Genomic DNA, 12,275 nt, shown 5'->3' with positions numbered 1-12,275 from the left:
GAACATTAACGACATCATTAGATCGACATCAAGCTAATTTAAATAATTCTCACATCATGAATTTTTTATTCAATAAAAATTGAATATTTAATTAGATGTTTTATCAAATTTTAAAAACTTAATTAATATTTTTTTTTTTCATTGATTAAAATTGTGATATTGAAAATAATTTAAAATAACGAATAAAGAATTTTCAACACTAAAGTAAATCCCATGTGATATAGTAGAGGTCATATGGTTATTCATGGAAATCCAATGACTTAATTGGAGGACTACATTGCAATGTCTGGCAAGCCACATGGGGCTTAACCTATGGATGTGGTTGTTCGAAACATCGTTATTTGAAACGCATGGCTTCGTTGTTGCAAATCACGTATAGACAATTTCTATCACTCTAACTATATACGTACATACATTTGTTTTATTTTTTTTAGTATTTTTTTTATTTTGTTCTATGTTTTAATGAATATTTTATTAATTCTAAATTGAAAAAATATAATAATAGTGAAACGAATGTAGAGGAAATTTATCTGAGTAATGTAAAAAATATATACTGACCAGTTGCAACTGCAGCTAATGTAATACGATGGAAATGAAATAATAATACGGCCAATATGGCCGATGTAATTTTCAACATCATAGCCACGACTCAACTCATGACGGATTTTTTTTTATGGCAGTTTTTTGCTTGTTGATTTTGTCAATCTGTAACAAAAATTAAAATCAATCAATTAATTATATTTAATTAAGTTTTTAATTTAGTAAATTTTATAAAATATTAAATTTAAATTAAATGTACATTACTATATAAATATTTAAAAAGAAAACAAATGAAATATGATGTTAATAAACTGACGAAAAAAAAAAAAAAGAAACGCACTTTATTTAAAGTGAATGCATTTTATGCCTATAATTCAAAATAATAACCATAATGCAATGAGAATCTCCATAATTCACTGGGAGAGTCATTGCAAGAAAAAGCTTCAATGGCTTAAAAAAAAAAGAATGATAAAAAATAAAACAAGGTTTAAATGGGTGAGGATGAAAAGTACCAAAGACTACCCCACTTATTCAAGCTGAGAATTTATGGTCCTCTAAATGAAGAACCAGAATGGATATCCACGCTGCTGCAGCGATAGCCAATTCGAACTTTGCTTTTAAATATTTATTTTTTTTATTTTTTATTTGTCCTTTTTTTTTAGAGCTATCGGTTTTTTTTTTTTATTCTCTTACTCATACGATAAACCTGACAATTGACTTTTTCTCAAAACCCATTGCAACCAAAAAACCAGTTGAATTTTGGCATTAACACAGCCTCACATTTATTTTAAAATTGGTCCAACTAGACATTAACCTCGTATCTCGTGAATTTATGGGTTTCGATCAAAAACTTTAAACTCATTCACGATGTACGTGCTAACGATCGTTGAGTTTTACGCGTTTAAAACCCTTCATCTCGCAAAAATTTCAACAAAATTCAAGCGTTAAATTGAAAGGTAAATAAAAAAAAAAAAAAAAAGTTAAGCGGAAACGGAATTAAAAAGACTAGAATGCAGGAGAAAAAAAAACGTGTGGATCATTGATGAGGCGCACTCACTATTAATAGATAAAATTCTACGATAAATATTTGAAAATATCAAGACCAAGAAAAATTTAGAGAAAATAAATACACACACGCTTGCGCGCTTTCGAAAGCTCGTATCGCGAAAATTTATGAACCAAAGCCAAACTTCATTCCATCGTCGTGCAACTAACGAGTTCTCGTCGTGCTCATTACGAACTAAAACTTTTCTTTTTTTTTAATTTATTTTCGTAACTTCCAGTATAGATATAATTTTTTTTTTTTCACTCCGTTTTTCTCTATCTATTTGAAGAAACAAAAAGAAAAAGAAAAAGATCAAGGATCTACTTGAGAATAGAAAAAATATAAAATAAAAATAAAATAATATGATGGGTATTTGAAAATGAAAAAAATACTGTAAATTTTATTTTGCAATTTAGCATTGTCAATGGATAAAAAAATATTATATTCAAAGCTTGTGAAAGCCAATTGAAAGTCTCATCATGATATTGTGTATATATATACTTGTATGTGCAAATATACGCTTTGTTCATTATTTTCATGGGTCGTTACGTTTGCCTTTCTGATCGATCAATAGGCTATACCTATTTGATTTTCTCATTCTCTTCACGCCATATTTCCAACACCACATCATACCCATCTTTATCACCACATTGTATTTACCACAAATACGTACCACAGTAGTGTCGGATTGAACCTAATTTATATTTCTAAATGAACATTGCGGTTTGTTCTATTGTTTTTTATTTTTTATTCATTTTAAATACTTTTTTTGTTTATTTATTTTATTTATTTAAACTTGGGCATTTAACAAGTCTAGAAAAATCAATATGTTTCATCTTTATTCATCTAGAATATTTTAAAATTCAATTCATGATTGATTGAGTACTTGAAACTTTTCAATATTTTATTTTTTTTTTAAAAATTAATAAATGACAAAAAGAGAAAAATAAAATGAAAATTCAACTCGCAATTTTATTTTAAATCAATCATTTTTAAAATAATGGCAATTATTCTATTGACAATATTAAAATTGTTTTTTTTTCTTTTTTACTATCTGAATCGATTGAATAATTCACCAATGAATAATGATCACTGTGATCTGATTATATAAAACAAAAAAATATAATTTAATTATCAATAAATTTTGTTGATTAAAAAAGTTTACACACAAGTAAATTATGAATATATATATATTTTTTTGAAAAAAAATCACTAAAGTTTTCAACATAAATAAATAAAAATTGCAGCTTCATTTGGCATAGTTATTTGTTATTTTTTATATCTAAAATTTCATACTGTTTTTTAAACTTTTCTAATGTAATATTTATTCAGTTTTTATATTATCACCGTATTTTATTATTATTTTTTTCATAGATATTTAATACTACATAGTTTTAAAATTATTATTTACATTTAAAATTTAAATAATTCATAAAATTTTATATATAAATATAATAAACACTTTATGAATATTTTTTCAGCTAAATTGACAATTAAAAAAAAAAAAAAAAACAATATTTGACGATTAAAAATTGAAAAAAAAAAATTGAAATAATCAGTAGATAAAAGTGATTGAAAAAAAAAAAATATATAGCTTTTATTTATTTGGCATATAGTAAATGTGAATTTAAATAATAAATAAAAAAAAAAAGGATGGATCCATAGTCTGCAATACACGCTAAAATGGCTATTTTTTGTTATTTACCATTTGTACACTTGCACAATTTTCTACATGTATATTTTTTTTATAAAAAGTAATTACCACGCCCCCTGTTTAACATTCTCCATCATCATGATATTTTTTTTTTCCGCTTTTTTTTTTTCTGTTTTAATTTCTTTGTTGTTTTACTGCATGAATGGTCAATCAATCCAGCTATAAATAAACATTGGTAACCGGTACCATGTCAAGTCAACAAGCGCGTTAGTATGGTAACAAGACCATGTTGTACACAACCATAAAGTATGTGTAACAGCATGCCATCAGTGCATGTTTTTATTGAGACAGAGACGAAATTTTATGTGTTTAGTTATTTTTTTTATATAATAAATATACACCTTTAAATTATTTTGAATGCTACTTAAAACTAATTGCTTTATTGTAAATTCAAAATATCAATTTACATATGTGCATGTTAATATTTATTTTAGTCAATATTCTATTCGATGGCTATATTAACAATCACAATAAACATGTATATAATATTTTATCATTTTATTATTTTAATGTGAAAAAAAAAAAATTATTATCCAGTGATAAACATTGCGTGTTATATTGTTTTTCTATTTTTTTATATATGATAGCTTTTAATAGAAAAATAAACATTGAGATTTGAAATTTTATTTTATCGTATATCAACAATGTTACTGTCAACAAAACATAAAAGAATATGATATATAATAATATTAGTTGATCTCAACTTTTAAAATAATAAATACAAAAGAATTTTTGCAACAGTGACATTATCTTTGACAAAAGTTTGATATAAAAGTTTTATTTTCTTATATAGCTTAACAAACTCAAACATACCACACAACTTTTGAAACATCTAAATGAACTTAGCTCTCTTTAGTCACGTTTCTCATAGTTACGCTTTATTGACCTTACCAGTACCTTAAACTTGGCTATTTCAAACAATGTCTTTATCTATAAAGAAATGCCAATAAAAATTGAACTACGAAATAAAAATTTCCTAATGTTTTTTTTTTTTAAACGTACATAAAATTTTATTTAGACCTTTGTTAATTTTTTTTTTTTTGTTATTTAATAATTATTTTCAATCATAACAGAAATAGAAGGAAAAAAAAATATGTCTGACACTGGTTGACTTGTACTACTGATCTATGCAAAGTAGTAATTTTTTTTTAAATAAAATTATTAAATATAATAGCACTAAATAAATCATTGACTTTTTTTGTGTCAAATTAAACAATAAAATTTTAGATTCAACTTTATCATCGACTTGTTAGACTGAGATTTATTTCACGTGCAGTTTTTTAATGATAATTTTATTTCAAAAAATTGCTATTTTTTAAATAGTTTAACCAACAATACTACAAAGTACCACATCATTATTTTTTATTACAAAAAATAAGTGTGTTATATCAAAGCTATATTAATAATAATTTTTCTACGTATCAATAATCATGAAATTTGGTAGCTTTTCAATGTCGTAAAACCATAGAATATATAGTTGTTAAATGAAAAAAAATTACCCTTGTTTTACAAGATAAGATAAAAAATAACAGACATTATAGAAGCCTCACTGATGGAGTAAGAAAAAAAGACAAAATCGTGTAGTAAATCGATTACCACGATACACCGACACTATATATTCAGAACCTTAAAAAAAATAAAGTAAAAAAAAAAGGGTACATAATCGCCTTTGTCTAAAGAAAATGTAGAAAAAAAAAAAAAAAGGGGGGAAATAAAAAGAAAATAAAATACATGTATAAACAAAAAGGGAAAAAATAAATATATAGTCAGACGAGTTGCAATGTCAGGATAGCGATTTTGAATTGACCAAGTAACGAACGCGATTGGTTAATACAATTGAGAGGTCATCGATTTTATTCTTATAAACTCACCCTCGTTTCTTTCTCATAATTCTACATGTAATGGTCTAAACATGCATTTATCTCGATCCCACAGTTTAATAGTCTACAATACTTCATTGTCGTTTATCCTGATGAATAAATTTATGTATCAACTGTGTATTTAAATTTGTATATATATATCAACTGGGTTTATTTAACAAGTATATATCTTTAAAGAACGAGGTATTTGAATACACAGTAGCTCTGATATTTGTGTCCTTGATGATGTTTATCATGAAACTTGATAGGTTAAATATGTGTTAAGGTTGTATATTGCATGTGCATGTGCACTTTAATGTTTTGAGTTTTTATTGCTTCTTTAATTGAATACAGAAATAGAACATATTATTTCATCAAAGGTTTCACTGCAGAATATATACTTATTTAATATTATGATAGGTGATACTGATGCACGAGTTTTTTAAAGTTTGAAGAAGCAAAATAAAACGAAAAAAAATTATATATTGATCATCAGCTAGCAGATATTATAAAAAAAAATAGTTATTTCATGTAATTTTTTCTTCAAGTTTCTCGTTTTAATTTGTAATGTTTATTTAGTTTTTTATACGAATTAAAAAAATTTATTCAAGTAAACATTTTGTCCAATTAAAAAAAAATGTTTTTTTGAAAGCACTTGATGCATTTTAAATCTTTTACATATGTTTGATGAAATTTTAATTATGGCAAACATTTACGAGGAAAATTTTTAGGTGATACTATGTTTAAAAAAATATTAATATTATTTTTTTTTTATTTTTTAATATTTATGCTTTATAGCTGCGAGCAAATCACTGAACAAAGAAAACAAAAAATTCAATTAAATAAAATGAGAAAAATATATATTTCTGTCGAATGGTTGAATAATATTTTTGTTTAATATTTAAACTAAAAAAAAAGTGAAACAAATAGAATAACGAATACAAAGTTAACGTAAAATTCAAATAATAAATTTAATAAAAGAATAATTTTTTATGTACACAGCTGGCAACAATACCCGATCAAAATTAAATGAAAAATCAAATAAATAATGAAACCTATAGGTATTAAATTTTTTATGAAAAATCAGGGTATAATATTTTTTTAAATAAAAAAAAAAGAATAAATAAAAACCCGTTGTAAAAAAAATTTACTATTTGTTTTATTAGTTATATAATATTAAAAAAAAAAAAAAAAACGGACAAGTAGTAAAATTAATTTCTGGTTGCATTGAAAAGTCAACTAGAATGTTAAATATTTAATATTTATTTAAAAAAAAAATTTTTTAATTTCATTCTTATTAAATATAAGAGATAAAAAAAATGGACAAATTTTTTTATAATTTTTTTTTACTGTCACTAGTGTTTTCTAATAATTATTCAATTTTCATAATTAAAAAAATTCTATTTAAAAAATATTATTTTTATTTTATAAAATTAACAAAAATATTTTTCAAAATAATTTGATAAACTAACAATTTTCGATCTTTCATTTCAACAAAATTAACTGAAAATATTTTTGATTAATTATTATTTTATGATAAATCCAAAAAATACAAAAGAAAAAAATAAAAAAAACACGTTTTCCAGCTAACAACTTTAACAAAACTCTGGTTATCATCTTGTGGTAAAAGTTGAGGACTTGTAGTGACGAACTACCAAGGCAAAACTTTTTTTTTTTTTTTTTACGTTGATGAAAAAGTGTGGTCTTCCATATACTTTGTTTTTCTTCTTTTACTCAACCACTAGTTTTTCGTTCGACCAAAGTTTTATAAAATAAAAATAAAGTTAGAAATAAGTCGCAAATTTTCACACCTTTGTGGAGATGACATACGACTTATCGCCTTCATAATATTCACATCAATAAATACTATCTTAAAAACTTTATAATCTTGTTTATCAAATCAATAATTTATTAAATAAAAATAAAAAAAAAATAAAACGCCCAATTAATTTATTACTTTATGCCAATTTAAAATCAATAAATTATAAGATAAGTATAATAGATATTTTTTTCATTGTTCAACTTTAAATAGAAATAGTTAAGCAAGTTGTAGAAAAGTTAACCGAAAAACTTTGAAAATAAATGTAAGCATTTTTTTTTTCTTTGAAATTTTCATTTAATTCTACTATACTTTATGTATATATTACTGATACACTTGTATTTTGACAGATGAATAACAGTTTTCATGAAAAACGAAGAAAGAAACGATTCATCTAGCTGTTATGTATGTACAGAGCATTTTAGTATAAACTTTTACAAACGAGCTTCTTTCAGAAATACAAGTAAACTTGCACGTAGATATTTTACTTTCTTAACAATTTGTATAGTTGTTTGTATTACGCAATAAAAACCTCACTGCATGTTTATGTAGATGTTGCATAATATGCATTATTTTATATATTATTATTTTTTTTTTTTTCATGAAACTTTGTCAAAAATTTTTATCAGTTTTTTTTTAATACTAGTGTGATGATTGATACTGATATTATACGAAAAAATTTCAAGCTAACAAATAAAACAATATTACTGTGTTGTAGAAAATGAAAAAAAAAAATTTTTCTTTTATCAAATTTATTCATGTTGTGGTAAATGTTTAACCTCAATATTAAAGAAAAATGAATTGTGCATTTTGAATAATTTTTCAGACAGGGAAACAATATTGAAAAAAAAAAAATTTTAAATTAATTTATCAAAGAAAATTTGTTGTATTTAATGAAGATTAAATTTTTAATTATTAAAAAAGAATAGATAAAAATTGAAAAATATTATAAGTATATTGATGAATCAAAAATCAATAATCAATTTTTTATAAATTAAATTGAAGCATTAAATTTAAAATTCAGTCACACAAAGCTATTATCATTATTCATAATTTTTAATAAATTTTTGATCCATGAATAAAGCTATATTTCCATCAATTATATGGTTCATAAAATAGCATAAATTATAACAAGTGTTCCGTTAGAAAAAGTTGTAAGTCAAGATAAAATAAAAATTAATTTTATATCAAGAAAAAGTGAAGCGAATAAGATCCGAAACGAGTGCTTTTTTACTTTATAATTTATTTATATTTTTTTCTTTATTTTATTTCTTTTGTTCATTATAAAAAAAAAAATATATATTCCAAGTAAATGCCATAATAATTTGAACAATAAAATGTTTTCTTTATTTTTATATTTACTCGAGACAATAAATAAAGACAATGTATATAAAAAAAAAAAAAATATTAATCTAATTATAATAAACATAAAATAAATCATGATAATATTGTTCTTGTATTTTGATATGACTTTAATATTTTTCATTCTATAAAATTATATTTTTTTTTTATTATTTATCTCGTTTTGTATTTTTTTTCCGACATTTATCAATTTATTTCTCACAAAGATGACTAAAAGGTGCAGAAAGCTTTGTGTATTTTCGAACCTTTTATTTTTATTCTTTATATTATTTATTATTTTTTTACCGTATATAAAAGTGCATGGCTATTTTTATAGTCTTTCAATACATAACTCAATATATATAAAGTTTTTTTTTCTCCAAAAAAAAGAAACATAAAAAATAGCAATAATTTTAAATAAAATTATTGCAAAAAAAAAGAAATTGAAATATTTTTTCTTTCTGTCTGTTAGAAAATAAACAAAAAAATAAAAAAAAAAAAAATTACAAGAGAATAACAGACTCGTCCGTACGGCCGTATCCGTTAAAAGACGAGGGTAAACTAAGGACCTACACAGATTGGAGCTATTTATGACCACGTAAATCATACTTGCCTCTATTTTCCGGGAAATGTTGATTAATCAGCATGATAATTTATAGGTCATATCTACAAATTTTTATTATTATTATTTTTATTTTACTGTGGTCAACAAATTTACCACACTCATGACACTAAAAGTATATTATAAATATTATTATTTAAACAATAACCCGCATGTCTATTGTCTATTTTTTCCCCATTTATTTATCATTATTTTCATTTTTTGAAACTATTAAATCACAGTAATTTAAACTCTCTGTTAAACGATGTATAAAAAATAAAATTATTTTTATTAATGACAAATAATAATAATAATAATGAAAAGAGGGTTTTTTAAATGTTTTTTTTTATGACAGAAATGTAAAATATTATTGAGAATATACACGGTTGTCTACACCGATCAATAATAGGTAGCCAGTGCATAGAGTGGTCTGTATGTGACAGAATAAAAAGTTATTGTAACAGACAAAAATATTGTTGAAAATTATTATAGTTTTTAAAAATGTTGAAAATTTTTCAAGTGTCATCAACAATCCATAAACTATATGTTGTTGTTTTTGTTTTATTTACTTTTTTTTTATGCCTGTAAATTAACAATGGCATATATATTTTTCTTTTATATACATTTTGTATATACTGTGAACAATAAAAAAATAAAAATAAATATATTTGTAAGTGGTAAAGTAGATTGATACTGAGATGCTTGGTGAATTTTTATATACTGTATTGGAATTTTCATCAGACTATTTGTTAATGTCAAGACATGTCTCGTATACTATCGTCAATCGAATTTACATTATACAATATGATTTTGAGCTTTTTTATTTTTATATGTGACTGTATAAAGTTGATCTTCTATGATAAAGTGAAAATAATAATTTAAAATTTGCTAAAAATTGGCTTTTAAAATACAAATAATTTAAAATACTTTAGCTTTAGCTTTTTTAATATAAAAATTCATTGTCAATGGAAAAAAAAAATCGTAAAAGCTTCAAAATTATATATAAAGTCATGTGTTTAATAAATTCATGGGAAAAAAAAAATTTATTCATCATTAGCAACACAAAGTATATCAATTTAAAAAAATATATGTGACAAAAAATATTCGAGTTTGTATTTTCGATAATAAAATGAACAATATCATAAAAAAAAAAAAAAAAAAAATTATAAATGCATATCGTGCACAAAGCACAAAATAACGACTTCTATATTGAAATTGATCGTTACAATTTACATGTATATGTGTATAAAATAACAACACAAAACAAGATTAGTCTTGGCTCGTTTTTTTTTTTTCAGTTTTTAAATCACTATGCTTTCCAATTTCAAAGAGAATTAAAAAAAAAAAAAAAAACAATAAAACTCAGTTAGAGCTTTTAGTTTTCATTTTGATTCACACTCATTAACTACAAACTGTCCATTTTTAAATATTATTTTATATATGCAATCAGATAAAAAGTTTTTTTTTATAAAATCCATTTATAATTCACTCAAAATGATATACAGTGTTTTTTTTTTTTTCACATTAATATTTTTAATATGTTGACTTTGAACCTGCACAAGCTTTTTTGCATAATAATATATTTTTAAATGAACATTATATCAAGAAAGAAATTTAATTTAAAAAAATAAACAGCATTATATGAATAAAATTTAATTTAATATTTTTTATAAAAAACAAGCAAAGTTATTTCTACAAATGTTTCAAGTTACTAGTCATAAGATTATGAATACTTAAAATATTACAAATGTTTACTTTATTATTTGTAAATTTATTATCATAATGATGTTGAAGTCATCTTGTATAAATAACTACTGTATAAAACTGAATTAATCACAATAAAAAAAAACTTGAATTTAATTTAAAATGAATTTTAATTTATAAAAATTGTACTTTTTTTAAAAAAATATATAGATAATATTAAAACTCAATCACTATAAGCAAATAATAGTTCTTTCTAAAAAGAAAACTGATTAAACTTTTTAATTAAAATGATTAACAATTTATTAGTTTCTATCTTTGATGTCAGCTAATGAAAACTAAACTAGTCAAACTTGTCGTCTTCTTTCTTAATTTGTTAAAAAACTTGTGAATATTTTTTAAATTTATCGACAAAAGTTTTTATCGAATAATTTTACTATATAAAATTACAAGAAAAAAAATATAATTATTAATTTAAACTTGAAATTTATTAATTATTTATAATTACATGTTTTTTATACTGATTAAATAACAAAAAATAAAAATAAGCTGTTTTGAAATACTAATAAAGTTTTCAAGTGACTTGATCATTATCGTTGACAAGTCAAAAAAAACAATTAAGTTTATGCACTTTATTGCACCTTGTTGAAATTGATCCAAGATTTTAAATTTCACATCTAGATTAATTGGATGGCTTTTAAATTAACGTTTGCAAAATATTTTTGCATACACATGTTATCATAATATCACAATCATCAGCCTTAATAGTCATGTAAATTATATGCTCAAAGGGTATACTTTTTAGACACGATCAATACTTAAAACAGGACATTTAAATAATTTGCATAACTTTACTCCAACAATTACCGTGTGACATAGAAAATATTAATTCACATAAATTACAACTGTATTAGATAAAAATAAAAATAAATATATGTCAAAAATGAGTTTAAAAATAAAATTTAAAAAAAAACTTGAATGATAATAATTGTCTAGTGAGTTAATTAAAATAATTATAAATACATGTATGTAAATACTTATTTTACAAATTTTAAATTCCCTGAGGAAATCATGGTACTCTCTATTTTATCGAACTCAATTATTTCAATAAAGTCTGACTGTTTACATTTATATTGTATAAAATTTTTCCCGAGGTAGAAATCCAGAAGTATCTCTCTCAATTTTTTTTTTTTGCAATTGTAAAATATTTAATACTAAAAAAAAAACCCGTGCAGGGATTATTGCTAAATGTATATGCCTCTCAAATACTGACCACAAGTATGATTCCCGTAGGATAAACTAGACTAAATGTATATATAACAAAAGCGGTTTAATACTCTAGTGGATAAAAAGTCAATCTAGCCATTGCCAAATTATCCAATATCCTTTAAATGGTTAATTTAAAATCAATTTTATTTAATTTAGCAATCTAAAATTTAATATAAACAATACAACTGATTGCTATTCAATAAAATGAAATTCACACTACTCAATAAAATTCTGACGGTTGAAATATACTATTGTCATTTACTCATGCTAATTAAAAATTTTTATCGGTATTTTATATAATTTTTAAAATACTAAAAATTAATTACTACTTATTTTTTGTTTTTGTTTGATTTATTTTTAGTTATGTATTTTAATATATGAAGCTT

The 12,275-nt window shown here is 22.6% G+C and overlaps 1 protein-coding gene across 2 annotated transcripts in view; it reads right to left on the bottom strand.

Moving 5' to 3' along the window:
• Positions 1-12,275, bottom strand: part of LOC122860041 (peroxidasin-like) — an 83,500-nt gene that overhangs the window by 51,862 nt on the left and 19,363 nt on the right. For both annotated transcript variants that reach the window (XM_044163693.1, XM_044163685.1), the window contains one exon: positions 559-705. In XM_044163693.1, coding sequence (XP_044019628.1) covers positions 559-640 — 82 coding nt within the window. In that variant the 5' untranslated portion in view covers positions 641-705. The remainder of the gene's footprint in view (positions 1-558; positions 706-12,275) is intronic.

The sequence above is a fragment of the Aphidius gifuensis genome, linkage group LG1 (assembly GCF_014905175.1).
Source record: "Aphidius gifuensis isolate YNYX2018 linkage group LG1, ASM1490517v1, whole genome shotgun sequence".
Lineage (NCBI taxonomy): Eukaryota > Metazoa > Arthropoda > Insecta > Hymenoptera > Braconidae > Aphidius > Aphidius gifuensis.
The sequence above is the reverse complement of the archived record's forward strand: the minus strand, read 5'-3'. Positions and strand labels throughout refer to the sequence as shown.